This window comes from Pseudochaenichthys georgianus, unplaced genomic scaffold (genome assembly GCF_902827115.2).
Source record: "Pseudochaenichthys georgianus unplaced genomic scaffold, fPseGeo1.2 scaffold_1172_arrow_ctg1, whole genome shotgun sequence".
Classification (NCBI taxonomy): domain Eukaryota; kingdom Metazoa; phylum Chordata; class Actinopteri; order Perciformes; family Channichthyidae; genus Pseudochaenichthys; species Pseudochaenichthys georgianus.
This window is the reverse complement of record NW_027262112.1, coordinates 20,081-43,373: the sequence shown is the minus strand read 5'-3', so window position 1 is coordinate 43,373 and position 23,293 is coordinate 20,081. Positions and strand designations below refer to the sequence as shown.

General features: G+C 45.4%; 1 protein-coding gene across 1 annotated transcript in view; it reads right to left on the bottom strand.

Moving 5' to 3' along the window:
- Positions 1-1,731: 1,731 nt before the first annotated feature.
- The window catches only part of LOC117440751 (nuclear receptor coactivator 2-like), a 37,038-nt gene continuing 15,476 nt past the window's right edge, over positions 1,732-23,293 (bottom strand). The window contains exons 2-6 of the mRNA XM_034076981.2: positions 20,528-20,635; positions 18,385-18,557; positions 10,682-10,785; positions 3,746-3,923; positions 1,732-2,192 (exon numbers count right to left, since the gene is read on the bottom strand). Coding sequence (XP_033932872.1) covers positions 1,915-2,192; positions 3,746-3,923; positions 10,682-10,785; positions 18,385-18,557; positions 20,528-20,616 — 822 coding nt within the window. The 5' untranslated portion in view covers positions 20,617-20,635 and the 3' untranslated portion in view covers positions 1,732-1,914. The remainder of the gene's footprint in view (positions 2,193-3,745; positions 3,924-10,681; positions 10,786-18,384; positions 18,558-20,527; positions 20,636-23,293) is intronic.

The window sequence follows — 23,293 nt, the reverse complement described above, 5'->3', positions numbered from 1 at the left end:
TTATAAAGTCTCACAACATTTCTGGAGCCTTGTCGACCCAGAAAACTATAAGAACATTCACCAAGCAGCACTGGACATGTCTGCTTTATTTGGCTCTACTTTGTGAAGCAGCTTTTCCTGTCATGAAATCTAAATACAGAACAAGACTGACTGATGAACATTTAAGTGACTCTATTAGAGGGAACCTAAGTGGGTCCAGCAGACCCCTCTCTGGTGCAGCGCCAGTCATCTCACCAACTGTGGACATTATTATTATTTTGCACATGTGCCATAAGATGCTTGTAGGGTGGTGATTAAGGCGATGTGTGGCGATATGTGGGCCATGATAATATGTGAGACATTGTCGTTTTCTTGGACCTTGATGTGAAGTTAAGATGTTTGATAAGCTTTGTTTCTACACGTGTACAAAAGTAGCTTAATTAAATAAGCGATGTGATGGAAGTAGCTCTTGGCCACTTTCATTTTTTCAAAGTAGCTCTCAGACAGAGATGGGGTCGTTACTAAAAAAAAAGTAATATATTACACTACCGTACTTTTCGGACTATAAAGCGCACCTGCATATGAGCCGCAGCAGCTAAATTGTCCGTCTGTCTTGCTCTCGTTCTGTCTCTCGGTTTCACTTTTACTTTGGCGCGCTACCTGTCTCACTCTTTCCCGGCCTCCAGCTTTTCCTGCTGGAGCCCGCCGCTTAAAGGTGGCGGGCGCGGACCGGTCCTAGAGCCCGTAGTGTTAAAGGTGGTTAATTTTACCTGTAAAATCCATAGATGTAGGAGGTCCCCTAGTGGCCGTTAGCTGTACACAAAAAATGGGGGGAAAAGTCGCGGCTTATAGTCCAAAAAGTACGGTACTTCGTTACTCTCTACATAAAGTAACTCGTTACTTTACTCGCAGGGCCGGCCCGCCCCTCCCTACAGGCAGATCACGCAGACTGCGGCGCACCTACAGTGTAAGCGCGCCACAGTTTTGCCTCTGCGAGACTCCACTTGCCCAATTACTATTGCATTAAGGAAGACATAACACAAGTCTTTCTTTGTATATGCTCTAAAATAGGCTACCGGCCTAGCACAACAAGCTAACTGTGAAACGTCCAGACACTAATTAATGAAACCAGTTCAAGACGCATTATTCTTATCATTTTTTAGGAGGGCAGTGACGGTAAGGTATCTAATTACTTATTTATTTAGTATTCCATACCTTAGTAACAGAGATGGTCAAACTAAAGTGGTAGAGACAGAATTCCTACAATGAAGCGGGACACTGAACTGTTCACCCGTGAGAGGGCGATCAAGAGAAGAGAGCGAGCGGCCCGTTGAGGGAGTTACAGATGAAAAGACTCAGCCATGTTTATGCAGCACGGCACGTGGAGATGTGGTCGCGCAGGTCGCGCAGATTACATAGGCCTACATGTATATAAACCTGTGGCGGAAACCCCTCTTGTCTGTCATAGGATTGCCAGAAACTGCCCATGATCATAATCGATTATTTATATAATTATATTATATCCACGAGGAGGAACTCTTTTTACCTGCCGCTTTGTTCATCTTTCGTCGCACCACGTGTGAGGGGGGGGGGGTGTGTAGCTGCTGCAGCAGCAGTCTGCTCTGCACGCAGGCTTCCTCCAAGTTTACAGTAAAACAAACTGGTGGTGTGACCAATGGCCTTTATTAATACTATTACTATTATTAGCATATATATATTTATATATATTTTGGTTGAAACTAAGCCAGAAAAAATAATAATATTCGATTATGGAGACTGTAGCGAATATTCGAATAATCGAATAATGGCTGGCATCCCTAGTCTGTCAGTGAGTGTGACTATTTTATAAAAGTAACGAAGTAACGCGTGTCGGGGCAATGTTAGTAACTGTAGTGTGATACTGAATTATAAAAGTAATATTATTACACCCAACTCTCAGACGAAGAAAGCTTGGAGACCCCTGCTCTCGGTTATCAGTGTTGAACACCACGATACATATGACGTGAATGAGAGTGTCTTCGTACCGTCTCCCTCCTCTTTCATGGACTTGGGCTCGGACACGGCGAAGCACTGCATGGTTTCGTATTTCTGCGTCTGCGGCTCGTGCTCCTGCGATTCCTCCGAGTTCTCGCTGTGAGGATTCACCAGCATCCGGCAGTTAAAGGTGTGGCTGTTCCTCCTGGGGCCCTCGCTGGACCACGGGACGCCGTTCACTGCAGGGGGGGGAACATTTCACATGAGACGCTGAGGCACGAGGATTTATGAAGAAGAGGAAGGAGTGCGAGGAAGAGGAAGGAGTGCGAGGAAGAGGAAGGAGTGCGAGGAAGAGGAAGGAGTGCGAGGAAGAGGAAGGAGTGCGAGGAAGAGGAAGGAGTGCGAGGAAGAGGAAGGAGTGGGAGGAAGAGGAAGGAGTGGGAGGAAGAGGAAGGAGTGCGAGGAAGAGGAAGGAGTGCGAGGAAGAGGGAGGAGTGTGAGGAAGAGGGAGGAGTGTGAGGAAGAGGAAGGTGTGTGAGGAAGAGGAAGGAGTGTGAGGAAGAGGAAGGAGTGTGAGGAAGAGGAAGAGCTGTTGCCGGGTAGAGTTCAGACGTAATGAGCATCACAGACAGGACTCCACATGCATGTCCTCTAAAACACACACACACACACACACACACACACACACACACACACACACACACACACACACACACACACACACACACACACACACACACACACACACACACACACACACACACACACACACACACACACACACACACACACACACACACACACACACACACACACACACACACACACACACAGTGATGATCGTTCAGGAGGAGCAGAGAGGCAGATGGTGAGCAAGCAGACCTCAATACAGAGGAAGGGGGGAGGAGAGGAGACGAGGAGAGGAGATGAGGACGAGGAGATGAGGACGAGGAGAGGAGACGAGGGAAGGAGGTGGAGGACAAGCTGAGAGGAGGATGGGAGAGAGGATTGAGAAAGTAGAGGAGAGCAGAGGAAAGAAGAGAAGATAATTGGGAGAGGAAAGGAGACGAGGGAGGGAGGGGAGAGGAGATAAGAGGACGAGGAAAGGAGGTAGAGGAAGGGAAGATGAAGTGTTTTTATCAAACCGATTGGTTAATGTGAGAAGAAGAGAGGTGTGTGTCGAGGACAAGAGCGAGGAAGACAGAGAAGACGGAGACACAGGTTCACCACATCCTCCAGGTGCACGTTTCAGTAGTTTAATCAATCGTACGTCAGGATTAGTGACGAAGAGGAAGAGGTGAGGGTGTGAGACGAGAGGTGAGGGTGTGAGAAAGAGAGTGGAGACAGACTGACGGAGGGAACACCTAAAGCAGGGGGGTCAAACTCAAGGCCCGGGGGCCAAATCCGGGCCGCGACTTCATTTGATGAGGCCCCGCAAGAGCTTGCAAAGACTATAATGTTTATTATGCGGTTACATGCCACTTTACAGAAGCAGGTTGCCCATAAACTACATGTCCCACAATGCATCTTGTTTTATGACATGCGCACTGAAGAGACTTGCAATTATTTTCCGTGGACTTCTGCTTTCAGATTAATTACTAAGTTATTATCCTATCCCATAATAATCCAATTCAGAGGCAATAATGTAATATAATACATTATTTTATATATATATTTATATCGTTCCAACCGGCCCTTTGAGTGCAGCCTTGGTGCGAATGTGGCCCTTGATGAAAGAGCGTTCGACCCCCTGACCTAAAGGGTTAAAGGATAATAAAGCCGTGTTTCTGACCGAGGGACTTGGGCAGCAGGTTCTTGATGAACTCGGCGTGGTCCCCGACGTGCAGCACGCTGTACACGCTGGTGTTCATCAGCTCCTCCTGGTTGTAGCGCAGATACTGCGTCACGTTCTCCGACACGAACACGATGTTCCCCTCCATGTTCACCACGAAGAAGAAGCCGTCCAGGGCCTGCGGGGAAGAGAGACGGGAGAGGCTTCATTAGTGGATGAGGGATGTTTCGTAACAGAGGCATCGTTGACATCGTGAGGGACAATCCTGCCGGTGTAATAACAGTCGAACAAACAGGAAATTACAAATTACTTTTGGTGGTAGAACTGGTTATCAGCTCATCAGTAGTTTATTAATTATTTGAAATGTGGCCTTAGGATGGTTTTACTTATAAGCAGTTATCAGAAATCAGAGCTTATTTTGACAGAAAAAAGTACGAAAAGTAAGCCTCGTCCTGCTATGATATAGTTTTCCCTTCTTCACGACTTAAAATCGTCTAATTTCCAGTGCATAAAAACCGTTTCCTGAGCTTTGTTGAAAGCCAATATTCAAATTAAATGCAGATGTGTGTGTGTGTGAGTAATCCTCTCCTTTTTCTACGTCTTCTGTTTTCTGTATGGTTTCTTTTTAAGAGTTGCATATCTTGTAAACATATATTTTGTAATGGTTATATTTGTGTTTTTTAAAGCCATCCCTGATATGCATTAGAGCTGCAGTGGTTAATAAATCAATTGACACAAAGAAAATCTAATATTTTAATAATTAATAGATGCTTAAGGTAATATTTAATTAAAACATGTCAGAAAATGCTATTTTGAGTTTTATATCATAAAAGAGTGATTATTTTTGGTTTCAAAGACATTTCTAGAAACACTTGATGGACTTTATCACAATTCTCTGACATTTTATACACAAAACAGAGGAATCGATTAAACCAGAAGTTATTACATTATTTTTCCATTCCACTCTATTATTGGTAATTTTACAGCTCTTCTAAAAACCCTGCAGGAACTTCCTGTAAAACCCGGGATAATAATAACTCGTTTAGCGCCACAACCTCATCTTTTACCTTCATTACAAGGATTTCCAGGGCTCTTCGAATAGCCACGATTCCAGTTATTAATGAGGAAATGAAGGGGTGTGTGTGTGTGTGTGTGTGTGTGTGTGCGCGCGTGCGTGTCTTCTGGTTATCTTCTGAGAGGAAGCAGAAGTGTTAGTTATCCACAGGTTTCATTATTATTAGGTTATATTTACAGGGTTCCTGCAGGTTTCGCCAACTCAAATTTAAATAAGACCTCTTAAGACCACTTTGAATAGAATTTAAGACCTATTTCACGGCGAGAAAGTATGAAGGAAAATTGCTATGAAAGAAGAAATACGTCCCGTAATTACTTACAAAGTAAATGTATTCACGTTCAACATAAGAACGATGACTGACCATAACAGCACACAGAACTGTGTTAGCGTGTCCGACAAAAAGTGTGCGTGTAGCTACGGTATTGAGCGTCCCCAGCACCTCCGCTTTTAGGGTTGACGTAGACCCAAACCTCGCCCGGAGGTCCCCCGATGTTGTTGTGGGTGCTGCTCCGGGAGCTAACGCAGCATTAGCTAACGCTGCACTATCATTAGCTAACGGCCCGTCCACACAGCGGCGTGCGTTGACGCTTCCCATTCACTTTGAATGGGGTGGCGTCACTTTTAGCCGAAATGCATCGTGGGAAGCGACGTGGAGCGTAGCTGGCGTGGCTCGCTGCAAAAGTTGAGCAATGTTCAACTTTTGACGCCTCGGCAGAAGCGTCAGCCAATCGAATCATATGCCAGTACAAGCTCTAGCCAATCAAACCGCTGCTTGTGTGTCAGGGGCTGGAGATTCATGTGATTGGTTGTTGGTCGAGTTTCAGACACGCCCACCGGCAAGCTTCAACGCACGCCGCTGTGTGGACGGCCCGTAACGCTGCACCATCATTAGCTAACGCCGCATTAGTTAACGCTGCACTATCATTAGCTAACGCTGCACTATCATTAGCTAACGCCGCACTATCATTAGCTAACGCCGCATTAGCTAACGCCGCATTAGCTAACGCCGCATTAGTTAACGCTGCACTATCATTAGCTAACGCTGCACTATCATTAGCTAACGCTGCACTATCATTAGCTAACGCCGCATTAGCTAACGCCGCATTAGCTAACGCCGCATTAGCTAACGCCGCATTAGCTAACGCTGCACTATCATTAGCTAACGCTGCACTATCATTAGCTAACGCCGCATTAGTTAACGCTGCACTATCATTAGCTAACGCTGCACTATCATTAGCTAACGCCGCATTAGTTAACGCTGCACTATCATTAGCTAACGCCGCATTAGCTAACGCTGCACTATCATTAGCTAACGCCGCATTAGCTAACGCTGCACTATCATTAGCTAACGCCGCATTAGCTAACGCTGCACTATCATTAGCTAACGCCGCATTAGCTAACGCTGCACTATCATTAGCTAACGCCGCATTAGCTAACGCTGCACTATCATTAGCTAACGCCGCATTAGTTAACGCTGCACTATCATTAGCTAACGCCGCATTAGCTAACGCTGCACTATCATTAGCTAACGCCGCATTAGCTAACGCTGCACTATCATTAGCTAACGCCGCATTAGCTAACGCTGCACTATCATTAGCTAACGCCGCATTAGCTAACGCTGCACTATCATTAGCTAACGCTGCACTATCATTAGCTAACGCCGCATTAGTTAACGCTGCACTATCATTAGCTAACGCCGCATTAGCTAACGCTGCACTATCATTAGCTAACGCCGCATTAGTTAACGCTGCACTATCATTAGTTAACGCTGCACTATCATTAGCTAACGCTGCACTATCATTAGCTAACGCCGCATTAGCTAACGCTGCACTATCATTAGCTAACGCGCAATTAGCTAACGCTGCACTATCATTAGCTAACGCCGCATTAGCTAACGCTGCACTATCATTAGCTAACGCCGCATTAGCTAACGCTGCACTATCATTAGCTAACGCCGCATTAGCTAACGCTGCACTATCATTAGCTAACGCGCAATTAGCTAACGCTGCACTATCATTAGCTAACGCCGCATTAGCTAACGCTGCACTATCATTAGCTAACGCCGCATTAGCTAACGCTGCACTATCATTAGCTAACGCCGCATTAGTTAACGCTGCACTATCATTAGCTAACGCCGCATTAGATAACGCTGCACTATCATTAGCTAACGCCGCATTAGATAACGCTGCACTATCATTAGCTAACGCTGCACTATCATTAGCTAACGCTGCATTAGCTAACGCAGCATTAGCTAACGCTGCACTATCATTAGCTAACGCTGCACTAGCTAACGCTGCACTATCATTAGCTAACGCTGCACTAGCTAACGCTGCACTATCATTAGCTAACGCTGCATTAGCTAACGCTGGACTAGCATTAGCTAACGCGGCACTATCATTAGCTAACGCTGCACTAGCATTAGCTAACGCTGCACTAGCATTAGCTAACGCTGCACTAGCAAACGCTGCACTAGCATTAGCTAACGCTGCACTAGCATTAGCTAACGCTGCACTATCATTAGCTAACGCCGCATTAGCTAACGCTGCACTATCATTAGCTAACGCCGCACTATCATTAGCTAACGCCGCATTAGCTAACGCTGCACTATCATTAGCTAACGCCGCATTAGTTAACGCTGCACTATCATTAGCTAACGCCGCATTAGATAACGCTGCACTATCATTAGCTAACGCCGCATTAGATAACGCTGCACTATCATTAGATAACGCTGCACTATCATTAGCTAACGCTGCACTATCATTAGCTAACGCTGCATTAGCTAACGCAGCATTAGCTAACGCTGCACTATCATTAGCTAACGCTGCACTAGCTAACGCTGCACTATCATTAGCTAACGCTGCACTAGCTAACGCTGCACTATCATTAGCTAACGCTGCACTATCATTAGCTAACGCTGCATTAGCTAACGCTGCATTAGCTAACGCTGGACTAGCATTAGCTAACGCGGCACTATCATTAGCTAACGCTGCACTAGCATTAGCTAACGCTGCACTAGCAAACGCTGCACTAGCATTAGCTAACGCTGCACTAGCAAACGCTGCACTAGCATTAGCTAACGCTGCACTAGCAAACGCTGCACTAGCATTAGCTAACGCTGCACTAGCATTAGCTAACGCTGCACTAGCAAACGCTGCACTAGCATTAGCTAACGCTGCACTAGCAAAATGTGCAGCGGGCTTCAAACACGTTCCCTCCACTGGTTTCAACCAAGCACAAAATTGGATGTTTTCCAACCAAATACGGTTGAACTTAAACGTCCCCACATTTATTTGTAAAGTTTTAAGGCCTTAAATTCAGATGATCAAATGTAAGACTTTTTAAGCCCCCGCGGGAACCCTGTATTTAGTGGTACCACTTGGACATTAGTTGCGTGTAGATTATATAACGAGCACATGCACTACTAACCTTTTTGCACATCTGTATATGTTATATAGTGTAGTCTTTATTGGACATTTGACTTCCTAACATGTTTATATTTTAATACATATTTTTATTTGATCTTTTCATGCTTGTATACATCATTTTAACTCCCTATTTATATATAAATGTCTTTATTTAATGGCACATTCTTACCTTAAAAATCGTACATTTATACACATATTTTGTAACTATTCTATTTTAATGTATCACTAATTGGATCTTTAACTTAATATATTGTATAAATATTTATTTTTCATGTAATTTCCCTTTAAATATTTTTATTTTAACTCCTTTTTAATATAAATATCTTTGTTTACTTTTTTCATCGTGCACATTGATACCTTTCAATTGTTGTAATTTTAAAATTGTGCAACTTTCATAAAAGCCACATTTCTCTTTTTAACTCAAGTATTCTGATTCTGAAGTAAGCAGCACATGGAGGTGGGGGGGGGGGTGTCCATCCATCAGTGTGTGAGGAGGAGGAGGAGGAGGAGGTAATTGAAAAAATACAGCCTCAGGTCGGCCATTACGCACAGGATGGTGGCAATTAGGCCATCTAATCACCTCGAGCCGTTAAAGGGATTCTGTCGGCTGTAAATCTGTGAAGTGTTGAGATGAGAGACTGCTGCTGCTCTTCCTGCTGGAATAGCATCTCGAAACGGTTTGAATCACATGCATTTATGTAGTTCTTTATCGGGAAGCATTGATTTATCTGCAACACATCTGTATTTACCTCAATCGGTGCCATCGGTAATCAGTACATAGGATTATAATTAAGTGCTCTCTAAATGCTGTAGTAAGAAGAGAGGAGTGGTTTGTGCATGAATTAAAAAGATAGAAAAAGTCTGTTTGGGGTAATTTTAGTGACGATAAAATGGCCGATATATATGCGTCTACCTGCTTGTTAAATCTCATGCACATCAAACAAAACTAACATTTGTCTTGTGTTGTTGTAAATATAGAAACATTCTGGTCGTTCAGTGGAAGAATAAGCTCTCAACATATGACCAAACTATTAATTCATTAATCAATTGACTTATCAAAGGACTAACTGACCGAGACAGATAAGATACTACTTTATTATCTCTTCTTAGCTGTCTCGGTCAGTTAGTCCTTTGATAAGTTACTTCGTGCTTTCGTCATCACTAATGTGTTGTTTTGTATATAATAATGAAACTCTGGCATCATATCAACACTGGTTTGTGTACACAGGAACAAGATGGAGAACGTCTGTTTGGGTAATTTTAGTGACGATAAAATGGCAAATATACGTTTCTCACTATCAGTTCAACCTCATGTATTTATTTTCTTTTTCATCCAGTGGAAGAAACAGGTCTCTGGACATTTGACCAAACTATTAATAGATTAATCAATTAACTTATCAAAGTTGTCAGACGTATATATATATATGTAAATATTTTTTTTATTTCTCTATTTTTTTGTATTTACTATTTTAACTGTTGTATCCGTTGTGTTGCTCTGCTGGAGGAGCCTGTGAGCTCATATCTACACTATGTACACATGACTTGAATCCAGGCCCAAAAACAGGCCTTCCCCCCCGAGGGTTGAAACAGCAGCACGTTAATGTTTGTGCATGAAAACGGCAGCGAATCGGGCGAGTTTCCTGGCGCACGATGTTTTTTGGGAGCTGCTGACAGATGGGAAAGCATGCTGGCTGCGAGGGGCTATATTTAGCCGCCAGTTAGTGTGTGGATTCAGTGACGCTGGACCAGGAGAGCTATAAATATTCCATGACAGGACAGATCTGGAGGCGAATGAAGAGAAGATGTGGAGAGAGAGAGAAAGAGAGAGAGAGAGAGAAAGAGACTCAATGGACTGATTCATTCTCAGGCTGTTGCTCTCGGTCCCGTTAGACGTAGATACTTCAGCTGCAACCAGGCCACGCTGATTTACACACACACACACACACACACACACACACACACACACACACACACACACACACACACACACACACACACACACACACACACACACACACACACACACACACACACACACACACACACACACACACACACACACACACACACACACACACACACACACACACACACACACACACACACACACACACACACACACACACACACACACACACACACACACACACACACACACACACACACACACACACACACACACACACACACACACACACACACACACACACACACACACACACACACACACACACACACACACACACAGTGTGTGTAACTCTGGCAAAACAGTTTCCTTCGAGATAAATAGTATAATAGATAGTAAGTCCTATCTTATATGTTGATATCTGTGTGTGTGTGTGTGTGTGTGTGTGTGTGTGTGTGTGTGTGTGTGTGTGTGTGTGTGTACACCATATTGACCCGGCATCTGTATGAACAACAAAGGGAGAAACCCACCTCCAGCATCATTGGTCCCAGGGCGTCTTTGTCGATGACGCTCTGCCCCGTCGAGGAAACGTCGGCCTTCTGAACCTCCTCCTCATTGGCTGCTGCAGCTTTCTCTGCACACCGGAAGTGACAAACATGACATACTTTAAATACCTTCTCCGTGAGAGGGAACGAAACAAGCAGGTCAGACGGAGAGAGGAGAGGAAGCTGACCCACATACTACGAAGGAGGAGAGAGGACTTGGAGCGAGGATACCGTGTCCTTTTTCCTATAACAACATGTTGCTCAAAACCAAGAAGCAGAGGAAAGGTTGCTGAGCATGAGTCATTGCATCGTCATGGGCAACATGGAAGCTCTGACAGTGTGTAATCAACCAATCAGCAACAAGTGGTTAGCAGTCAAGTGGGCGAGGTCGGAAATATTAACTAAAAAGCAAAGTATTTTTCACATTTGGAAACACAATTAAAGGATATAGAAGAAGCTTTTTCCACTTGAAGTAAACAAAGCATTGAATACATTAAATATAATATTCCTTGTTCTGCCTTTAAGAGTCTCCTTCTCTCCTAACATCCTACTTTTAAGAGATTGATTTAAGACATTTTCACACAATGTCTGCTTGTATTGAAATGTGTGTTTCTCGTGTCCTTGTTGAAATGGAACACGAACATCAGACTTAGAAGGTATCATCGTATTGAATTAAGACCCGATGGAAGACGTTTCTGCATTCCATCTGATTTCGTCGGAGGGATTTAAACTGACCGGTCTTTGAGAGTCTTATTTTCCAACCATGCATTTATTTATTCCTCAGCGGTGTCTCGTAACTCCCCGTCGTGTGACCACACACACACACGGATTTCTGAGTGTGTCTATAGCGAGCAGGACGTGTTTTTAAATCCTCCTCTTCAGAAGTATTGGGTGACATTTTAAGCATCTTCAAGCCCTCGGGTTATAGTTAGGAAAAACCATAACGTTCCTCGTCCTTCTCCTGCCGAGGTCAGGCGTCAGGGTTTATTAATGCAACGTATCTGTCGGTCATTGTTTAATGTTGACCTCAGCTTCACCTGTCAAACATGTCTGCACATGTTTATATAAAGACGTGTACTGATACCTGAGGAGTGTGTGACGATAGCGGACCTGATGAGACGCAATGAAAGGAACACATATTGGGTTTACATTGAGAATGCATCTATATTAAAGATCTCTCGTTGCATCCCTGGTTCGTCAGGTGGAGCTGCAATAAAGAAGTGTCGTCCTTTTGGATTAACGTGCCGGTTACTTTCTCCATGAATTGATTAAAAAGTAGAATTGATTAAAAGCCAGCTCTTTAAGGTAGACTTCATTTTCTTTATCGCATTAGTTTCACCTCAATCTGTTTTTATGAAGGCAAGTCAAATAAGGTGAAAGGTGAGAAATAAAATATTTAGTCACGTTTGTTGTGTGTGTGTGTGTACCTGCACTGTCCGTGTGTGTGTGTGTGTGTGTGTGTGTGTGAGAGTGTATCTGCATCGTGTGTGTGTGTGTGTGTGTGTGTATGTGTGTGTGTGTGTATGTGTGAGAGAGTGTATCTGCATTGTGTGTGTGTGTGTGTGTGTGTGCGTGCGTGTATGTGTGTGTGTGAGAGAGAGAGTGTATCTGCATTGTGTGTGTATGTATGTATGTGTGTGTGTGTGTGTGTGTGTGTGTGAGAGTGTATCTGCATTGTGTGTGTGTGTGTGTGTGTGTGTGTGAGAGTGTATCTGCATTGTGTGTGTGTGTGTGAGAGAGAGAGAGTGTATCTGCATTGTGTGTGTGTGTGTGTGTGTGTGTGTGTGTGTGTGTGTGTGTGTGTGTGTGTGTGTGTGTGTGTGTGTGTGTGAGAGAGAGAGTGTATCTGCATTGTGTGTGTGTGTGTGTGTGTGTGTGTGTGTGTGTGTGAGAGTGTGTGAGAGTGTATCTGCATTGTGTGTGTGTCTGTGTGTGTGTGCGTGTGTGTGTGAGAGAGAGAGTGTATCTGCATTGTGTGTGTGTGTGTGTGTGTGTGTGTGTGTGTGTGTGTGTGTGAGAGTGTGTGAGAGTGTATCTGCATTGTGTGTGTGTCTGTGTGCGTGTGTGTGTGAGAGAGAGAGTGTATCTGCATTGTGTGTGTGTGTGTGTGTGTGTGTGTGTATCTGCATTGTATGTCTGTGTGTATCTGCATTGTGTGTGTTTTAATAAGCACACAGCGAGCCTTATGTTGAGCGTAGGCTGCCCTACTTTTGAAGACGATGATGAGAGGCGGAATATGAGTAGGTGTTGCAGTGCAGGGGAGGGGGGGGGACACATTTAACTGTCGCACCATGCCAACACGAGGGCTGACCATATGGTGACAGAGCGCGGCGCTGGAAAGCAAACATCCTGTCCTCGCGTTGTGTTTTCTGGGTGTCGGGGTGTGTGCGCTCGCTCTCAGACGCATCCATCTCCTTCAGGTTTAATGATGTTTGCAGCAGCAGGAGCCCAGCGGGGCCCAAACAGCGGCACCCGGCCCCGAGAAGGACCCATCAATCACCGTCAGAGTCCAGAGAGGATTAATATCATATCTGGAGGAACTACCACTCAGTATATTGGGCTGTGGGTCTTTCAGTGACTCACGATTCTGGGTCACGAAGCTATTCAGGATTACATCGTTTTATATTTATGAAAATAATATCTTCAACAGTTTTTATTATCTGTATATTTTCTAACTCTAATGCTGGTTTATTTCTATTTTAGAATTGTTTATTTCTCCTCTTTTAATTTGTTATTCCGTGCAATGCCTCGTTTCGTTTTGTGCTGGATTAATAAAGCACGTCTTATCTTAACATCGGGATCTACTGCAGTCCGCTGTGCACTTGTTTTAATATGTGATAGCGTTCATTCCAAGTGTGTGAAAGGTTATATCGACCGATAGCAGCAATGGAAACACACGAGGGTAACCCTGAGATAAAAGGGATCATCTATTTTGCTTAACTTGCACATGTTTCCTCAATCCTCACCGACGACAAACCCTTCAATTCTACAAATTATACCCGTCGCATAAATATAATTGTAGGCTTACGCTAGCTGCCCTTTTATGTCCCACAAATGGGCCAATTTAAAGAAAACATTATGCATGACATAAGTGTATTTTGGGTTCTGACATAAATCACAAAATGATGCTTAATTTGAGGCGTCAATATCTAACTTCTGTTTCTATAAAAGCCTTTAAAATAATTTAGGAAATAGTGAAATTGATTAATATCTTACAGTAAAAGATAGCATTGTTTTCCCCCTATAATCGATACCACTTGCGATACACGACACGTGTGCCTCTGTAAAGGAAGCTGTTAACTATAAGCTGTATATAAAGATTTCATAACTCAACATATTGCCTTAAAACAAGCCAAGAGAGAGATCTGCTCACACACACACACTGATTTCATATGAGCAGAATCTTTGGAAAAAAGTCCCTAAAATCGGTAATTTAGAACCGAGACGATAGACAGGGTTCAGTCACTTTTTCACCAATGACCTTCAATGACCTTCACCTAATTTTCCATGACCAAAAACATTACTCTTTCTCAGCGGTAGCACTGAAACATTGTTATTTTAACATGGTAAGCTGGAAGATACGGTCTGCAGATGAAACATGTCGTGCCCGTCGCTAAAGCCACTGTAGACGAGATTGTACAAATCTCTCACCAGACATCTCGCCAAACACCTCGTCAGTTAAGTACCATTTTACTTTTCATTACTATACATACAGCATTTATTATTGTTATAGTATTTTATTAGAGATGTCCCGATCCGATCACGTGATTTTCAAAAGATCGGGAGAAAAAAATCGGGGATCGGGATTTTTTTGTGTTGAAAATATTTAATTTTTTTTATTTAATGTTACAAAACAAAAATGACCATGTTCACGTCTTAAAGTCATCCTGAGGACTTAGCTTTGGTTTAAAATTACACAACATCATGTATGTGTTGCTTTCTTTGGGCTTGTTCAGACCTGGTTGCTTATTCCTCTCAAAGCAACAGAGTGGGCGCAGAGTCTACTAGCAGCAGTAAGCTAACGAGAGGCTACGTCCAGCTGGTGACTCGGGAGTCGGGACGGACAAAATGTCAGGAGTTTGGAAGTATTATGAAATTGAAAGCGAAGGCAGTGTAACAGCCAGATGCAATGTTTGCAAGGTGGTGGAAAGAACAGAGCTACGTTCAACATCTAATACGCTACCTGAGAAACCAACAACAACACGACGAGTACACAGCGGCCAATCAGGGAACGGCGCTGAAACAACCGACACTTTCAGAGACTTTCAAAAGGAAAGAGAAACTGAGTGAAAAGGCCAAAAACATAACAGCAAGATAGCTGAGTTCATCGCGTTGGATGACCAGCCGTTATCCGTTACCTTTCTTTTCTCTTAACGCATAAAGATCGGATCGGGAAAAATCGGGATCGGCAGATTGTCAAAATCAAATGATCGGAATCGGATCGGGAGCAAAAAAAGGAAAATCGGGACATCCCTAATTATTATTTCGGCGATTAGATAAAATATAAATTATATTTGATGCAACTTTAGTTACATTTCCACGACTTTTCCAAAACGAGCGTTCAGTAATGTCTCCATAAACAAGTAATCTGAACACGTGGGAAACAATAACGGACCATGAAAGGAACGAATGTTGGTTTCACATTACGTTGAGATTAAATATATATAAATGATCTTTCAGTGACCCGAGATGCAACTACAAATTATTGTGATTTTTAATACATTTTCTGGTTATTTTCTCAATTAATTGATTAAAATATCACCTATTAGTTTCACCTCAATCGGTTTTATGTAGAAAAGTAAAATAAGGTGGAAGGTGATAAAGATATATAGCAGTTTTTTATGTTTACTCGTCAATGATATTGCATGTTGATATCGTTCGTGTTTCATGATGCGAGCGCCGTCTGGTCCTGGAGAGGATCCTCCTCTGTTGCTCTCCCTGAGGTTTCTCCATGTTCCCTTAAACTGTGGGGTTTCTCCGGAAGTGTTTCCTTGTACGATGTGAGGGTCTAAGGACAGAGGGTCTGAGGACAGAGGGTCTGAGGACAGAGGGTCTGAGGACAGAGGGTCTGAGGACAGAGGGTCTGAGGACAGAGGGTCTAAGGACAGAGGGTCTGAGGACAGAGGGTCTGAGGACAGAGGGTCTGAGGACAGAGGGTCTGAGGACAGAGGGTCTGAGGACAGAGGGTCTAAGGACAGAGGGTCTAAGGACAGAGGGTCTGAGGACAGAGGGTCTAAGGACAGAGGGTCTGAGGACAGAGGGTCTGAGGACAGAGGGTCTGAGGACAGAGGGTCTGAGGACAGAGGGTCTGAGGACAGAGGGTCTAAGGACAGAGGGTCTAAGGACAGAGGGTCTGAGGACAGAGGGTCTAAGGACAGAGGGTCTGAGGACAGAGGGTCTGAGGACAGAGGGTCTAAGGACAGAGGGTCTAAGGACAGAGGGTCTAAGGACAGAGGGTCTGAGGACAGAGGGTCTAAGGACAGAGGGTCTGAGGACAGAGGGTCTGAGGACAGAGGGTCTGAGGACAGAGGGTCTGAGGACAGAGGGTCTAAGGACAGAGGGTCTGAGGACAGAGGGTCTAAGGACAGAGGGTCTGAGGACAGAGGGTCTGAGGACAGAGGGTCTAAGGACAGAGGGTCTAAGGACAGAGGGTCTAAGGACAGAGGGTCTGAGGACAGAGGGTCTAAGGACAGAGGGTCTGAGGACAGAGGGTCTGAGGACAGAGGGTCTGAGGACAGAGGGTCTGAGGACAGAGGGTCTAAGGACAGAGGGTCTGAGGACAGAGTCTGCTCAACATCTTGACTTAGTCATTAAAAAAGCTTTGTTTGTTTACAGATGTAATTTCAACGCTACAAACATTAAGCCTTTACACTTCTTGTTGCGTCTCCAAACAGATTCCCTTTAATCGAGTAAAAGATAACTTCCTGCCTTCAGACGCAGCAGAGGAGTCACTGCAGCCTCGCGTTGAGAAACCACAGCGAGGAGGAGGAGGAGGAGGAGGAGGAAGAGGAAGAGGAAGAGGAAGAGGAAGAGGAGAGGAGGAGGAGGAGGAGGAGAAGAAGAGGAGGAGGAGGAGGAGGAGGAGGAGGAGGAGGAGGAGGAGAGGAGGAAGAGGAGGAGGAAGAAGAAGAGGAGGAGGAGGAGGAGGAGGAGGAGGAGGAGGAGGAGGAGGAAGAGGAAGAGGAAGAGGAAGAGGAGGAGGACAGACGGGAGTTGTGTGTCTCACCATTACATAACGGAGTGAGTCACAGAACACGAGATGACGCGGTGCTTCACGAGCACCTCGAGAGGTCTTCCCGATGAACCGCGCCGATGAGGAACCAAGGAGGACTACGAGGGGACGAGGTGAACTCCACGTGGAGAGCACAACACGGCGAAGTGCACCGCCCGATCCCTTCCCCCGATGTCTGGAAACTCGCTCGGCCAACAGCTAAACCCCGCTCGGCTTCGTGCACGTGATGAAGCGACGGAGGGAACGTTAAATCGGCTGCTTTCGTGTGGAGCCGAGCCCGGAGACATCAGCATAGTGCCTGGCTGTGCTTCAGAGGAGGCTTCAGAGGAGGCTTTAGAGGAGGCTTCAGAGGAGGCTTCAGAGGAGGCTTTAGAGGAGCCGAGGAAAACAATTAAGAATATTAACAGGAATTCAAAATTAATTAAAGTGGACCTATCGTGCTATATTGGAACATATATTGTAGTTCCATACCGATAACATGTCACCAAACAGGCCACGCCTCCTACTGCTCAAACCCTCTTTGAAGCCCTGTTAGAGAAAGGCAGATCTTGGGTCCTTAGCTTGAAAAAAGAGGAGGCGGAGCTAATGCCTGATCAGAATTCTACCGGAGATAAAGTTAAATTCTGCTTTGATAAAACGCCATCCTGTTCTAAACCACATCAAGGATTATCTCTGAAACAGTACGGAGCTCGAATGCTTTTTCTCTTGCGGGTTTTTCACAAGGTGAGTTCCTTTTTTTATTTCCTGCTCTTTAAAAACACATGTGCTCTCCAGCAGTGCTTCTCAAAGTGTGGTGCGCCCCCTAGTGGTCCGTGAGTATATTGGTAAAATTTCACATTTGAAATAAATAAATAAATAAAAGTTTTTCGCACTCTTGCGGGAATATCTCCGCAATGGAGCGAGCTTAAGTTTCACTTTCGATTGCATGACATAGCCCAGATAAACACCTTCGTCACACATGGTGCCACTTGTCTGTACCATTTTCAGGCGATTTGTAAAAAACGATGTGTTTTTGGATATTTGTGGAGTCAGGTGGTCCTCGAGTGTTTTTGTATTGGTTAAGTGTCCTTGGTATGAAACAGTTTGCTCTCCAGCACAGGTTAGCTCTGAGTGTTAGCGAGGCTTGCTAATGTAAACAAAGACGTCCAGAACACGTCAGGCATCGTTTCTGATAGCAACACTTTGTGGGTCCGCCGACGTCACCTCGGATGGAATCTGTGTCCGCTCGTTGTTCCCCCGTTTTCAAAAGATTTGGGTTCGGAGGAAAAGAGAGGGTTTTATTTCCTGACGCTGCCTGAGTTCCACATGCTGATGTATAAAATCACAAAGTGCATTTTGCATGATAGGTCCCCTTTAAGTGAAACACAACTGCATTTCCACTTTCCATAAAAGCGAAGTCACAAACCGTTTGCGCATAAAGTGAGATGGAAACATAAACACTGACGAGAGGGCGTACCTTGCTCCTTTATCTGTCTGATCTGCTTCACGGTCTCCTTCAGGATCGCACATTTGTCCGGCTTGACGTTGAAGTTGTCGATGTCGTTGAAGTTGGCGAAGATCAGCTCGGCGAGTTCTTCGATGTATTTGTTCTCGTGCTCGCGGTTCCGCTTCTCGTTGCTCCGCTTTGGGCTGCAGAAGAGAAGGAGAACAACAAGTTAAAGCGTGGACACATGCACGGACGGACAGAGCGGTTCCACGTCGAGGGCAGCGCAGAAACCCCTCTCATTTCAGACGGCAGCTGCCAAAGTGCTGCCAGCACGAAGAGGCACACAGCTCGGGGCAATTATTCTCCATGTGAACAATTATTCATTTTGGATTAATTCGCTGGTTATTTTCTCCATTAATTAATTAAAACGTCAATCTTTTTTAACGTAGACCTGGCTTTTATCGTATTAGTTTCCCGTCAATCTGCTAAATAAAGGAAGGTGATGAAAATAAAGATATTCAGTGAAGTACTTTTGTCGTTACTTGTCAACGGTATTGCGTGTTGATATCTTCCTGGCTGTCTGTACCCGTGTACTCTCATGTTCCGATTAACCCAGCTTCCCCCAAATCTCTTTTTTGTGTCTATCTACGCCGGGATCCGGAGTCGAGGCTAATCCCGTTGCTGTGGTCGTGTGTCCTGGATCCTCTATCCTGAGCACTGGATCTGAGTCCTGGACTTCGAGGCGTGGCTGAACCCGTCTCTGCGGTCCTGCCAGACTCTCACCACACTACTTCCCTGATGGCTCCCACAGGACTGCTGACATCCTCGTGGATTCATCTTCCTATTATACACACATGCATTTCCAAACATTCGGTCTATATGCTGTAAAATGTATTATCTTTTCAATTTCCACACGGCATCTATTGCAGTCTGTCCGTCCTGGAGAGGATCCTCCTCTGCTGCTCTCCCTGAGGTTTCTCCATGTTCCCTTAAACTGTGGGTTTTCTCTGGAAGTGTTTCCTACGATGTGAGGGTCTGAGGACAGAGGGTCTAAGGACAGAGGGCCTGAGGACAGAGGGTCTGAGGACAGAGGGCCTGAGGACAGAGGGTCTGAGGACAGAGGGTCTGAGGACAGAGTGTCTGAGGACAGAGGGTCTGAGGACAGAGGGTCTGAGGACAGAGGGTCTAAGGACAGAGGGTCTAAGGACAGAGGGTGTGGTATTGTCATACTGATATGTACAAACTGTGAAGACCACTGAGACAAATGTAACATTTGTGATATTGGGCTATAAATAAACATTGATTGATTGATCGATTGATTGATCGATGTCGTCACAGTTCATGACGTACCTCAGTCTGGTCAACATCTTGACTTGTCATTAAAAAAAGGTTAGTTTGTTCACCTATACATTTCATTTACAAACCGTAAGACTTGAAATATCTTGTTGTGTGAAGATAGTCAGCAGCTGCCAACTGACTGCTGCCAACCGTAAGAGGGTCGATTATCCCCACATGGCCGAGGCCCCTGCGTCCCGAGGCCCCTGCGCCCCGAGGCCCCTGCGTCCCGAGGCCCCTGCGTCCTGAGGCCCCTGCGCCCCGAGGCCCCTGCGTCCCGAGGCCCCTGCGTCCCGAGGCCCCTGCGTCCCGAGGCCCCTGCGTCCCGAGGCCCCTGCGTCCCGAGGCCTCTGCGTCCCGAGGCCCCTGCGCCCCGAGGCCTCTGCGTCCCGAGGCCCCTGCGCCCCGAGGCCCCTGCGTCCCGAGGCCCCTGCGTCCCGAGGCCTCTGCGTCCCGAGGCCCCTGCGCCCCGAGGCCTCTGCGTCCCGAGGCCCCTGCGCCCGAGGCCCCTGCGTCCCGAGGCCTCTGCGCGGGGCCAACGCGGAGCATCGATAAAGGAAACGTCTACAGATAAATAATGCAGATGTATTGTTCAGCGCTCCGGGGTTAGAGCAGTCAGACGTGCGTGGGAAGCACCCGGTCGTTACGGTGCAGGAGTTAAGACGTGGCCGGCCGGCTTTCACCCTAAGCATCACCTTTAGTAAACGGGTAATTGATGGTTTTGCAACGGGTACTTTCCCAAAGCAGGGGTCGCAGTCGCCGACCGCTCGCTCGCCTCGGCTGCTTCCCTCAGACTTGAACAGTTACAACACGTAATGAAATGCCTCGAAAGTCTCACCTGGGTCCGAGAAGTTCTGCAGGGCATTCTTTGCGCTTCCGTGACTCTGCCCTGGCAGGGTCAGATGGGTTTTCACCGACTCCACTCATCCTCAATGCATACCAGCGTCTAGAGAGGAAACACACAGACGGGAACATGCATGAAAACACGTGAGACTTCAAGCTGCATGCGTTCGTGCATCGACTGTAAACTCAGAATACATTTCAGCCTCGTGTTGCAGAATAACAAAAAGTGACTTGTATACTGAAGGTGTGTGAGCATGCCAACATCTGCATCACACACACACACACACACACACACACACACACACACACCTCAACACGGCGCTTCGCCCGCAGAGAGGCTTTACCATCACGACGTGTGTGTACCGAGGACGCTCCACCTGGGGAGGGTCGCTCGCAGAGGAACCGGCACGTTGGAATCTCATTTCTGCGGCGCGCGAGATCTCAGAGGGGAGGACATGCAGAGCGACACGAGATGTAATGCGTCGGGTTACGATACGAACGCACGTCGTGTTCTCAATCTGGATTTACGTAGAGCTCTTTGGAGCAACTTGGTTTTGGGAGGCCTGCAGAGCACACGAGGGGTTCTTTGTCCACCCTTTCATTTCCACTAGTTGGGTCGAATGGATTCAGAGTTACTTTCTCATCTGTCTTCATCATTGAAACGGTGATATCCAATGAAGGCAATAATCTAAACACAGAAAGGGAAAGCCTTCCGGTGCGTCCACACGGCAGCTTCAGAAGAAACTTCCACCGCTTCTCTGCCCGTTGTCTTTGAACGCGGATGACGTCACTTTGCCTCGCTTTTCGCCGCACTGCATTGTGGGGGAGCGAAGCGAAGATTTCCAGGATTCCAAAGTTGAGCAATGTTCAACTTTTGAAGCTGAGCTGGAAGCGCCAGCCAATCAAACACGTTTATGCAAATCTGACAGTAGAAGCGCTAGCCAATCAAACCGCGTGTAAGCAGGGAGAACCAGACCGCAGTTCATTTCCTCATATTCCAAACGAGAAGTTACGGGAGCAAATCACCCGGTTCTTTACGACCAGAACTATTACCGGGATCCAAACCGGAGGAACCAGCATGGAGGGAGGAGGAGAGACAGGGGGGGGACTGGGAGGGTTTCGCCTGTTTGGGGAGTTTATATATTTATATATTGCTCGCAGAAAATCCCCAAGCTGTCAGACACGCCCAGCTCCAAGATTTTCAAGATTTTTGAAAAGCTGCTGTGTGGACGTACCGTAAGACAAAAGGGAACTTTAATTGACGCTAAAAGTTGCACAAATTATTACTTTTTACTCAATTAGAGAAACTATTCTCTCAAATATATTAAAAAAATTAGATGCACATAAAAAACATGGAAAGTGTAGAAATATCCATCTAGCTTTGGATAAAAATCAGATTTGTGCATCTAGAAAGATAAAAACTGTTCATGTCTTCCATTGACTTTCCTCTGCTGCTGCGACCCGGCGAGTCGGCCTGAACTCCACTTAATGAAAGACAAATCAATTATTGATCAAAGCAATGCCTTATTAATTACCGCCATCATCTGCACGGCAATCTGATGGCAGCTAATGGACTTCGACACGGAGCGATGTATCTGCTGCATACGAGATGCGGACACAAAACAAATGGTGATATTTAAATAAATAAAGCATGGAAACGACTTCCTCTTTCTGCAGCCGTTAGCTGAGAGGGAACGCAGAGAGAGAGCTGTCCCCCGCACGATGCACAAGGTTGCAGACATGCTGTGTTGTGAGCTCAGACAGACACCATGGAAACGGCTGTGAAGACTCAGCCTTACGTAAGGAGGAAACGGTGTGTGGCAGCGTAGCTTAGCCGCAGCATGCTAAGCTACGAGGAGCTGGTGACCAGGCAGACCTGAGCTCCTTCCTGCTGGTCCACGGTGACCTACTTTCAGCTCCTATGAAGACTGAGAGAGAATCTACTTATTTATATAAAAAGTACAACCGTTTCCTCTCACAGTGAAGGTATGAAGTATAGAAAATACTACATATCTTAAGCACTACTGTTAATAAGAGCATCTCTTATATCCATTCCCATTTTATCCCCTTGTGCAGAAAACTAAATTCATGAAGTTTTGTTTATCTGATCGGAAAACTGCAACTATTCTGTCTGACAGTAAGGGCATCAAGAAGCAGAAAGTACTCAAGTAAAGTACAGTTACCTAAACAATAGTACGTATCTTGACCACTACTGCTAACAAAATGATGCATGACATATCTCTTACATCCATTCACATGTTATCCCCCCACCAACATACGCAGCAGGTCTGCATTAAGAATACATCTTTAAATTTGAATGTACGAATAAGACTGCTGAACACCTGAACTCTGTAAAGCGCCTGTTTGTCATCTACTTATTTCTATAAATAGTTATCACCGCAATAAACCGTATTTAATGTCGTCTTAACGTACATTATTTAATTTACTATTGTGTTCTTGTACACATCATATTCTACTTGAGCAATAGCGCACGACAGGCCGCGGCTCGGCCCGACGCGAAGCCGTTACCAAGCGTGGCAATATGAAGGAAAAGTACACTCTAATTTAAATGGTTTTTATTAGTAAATAATGATGTTCAAAATAAAATAGTCCCTCCGTTGCCTTCTGCACGAAACAGTGCGAGGTGGTTGCTAGGCAACAACACTAACAGCTAGCGAACACATTAGACGGAGAGCGTTGATCCATTATTTGGATATTTATTTACATTCATTTGTTTAAGATAAGATAAGATGAACCTTTA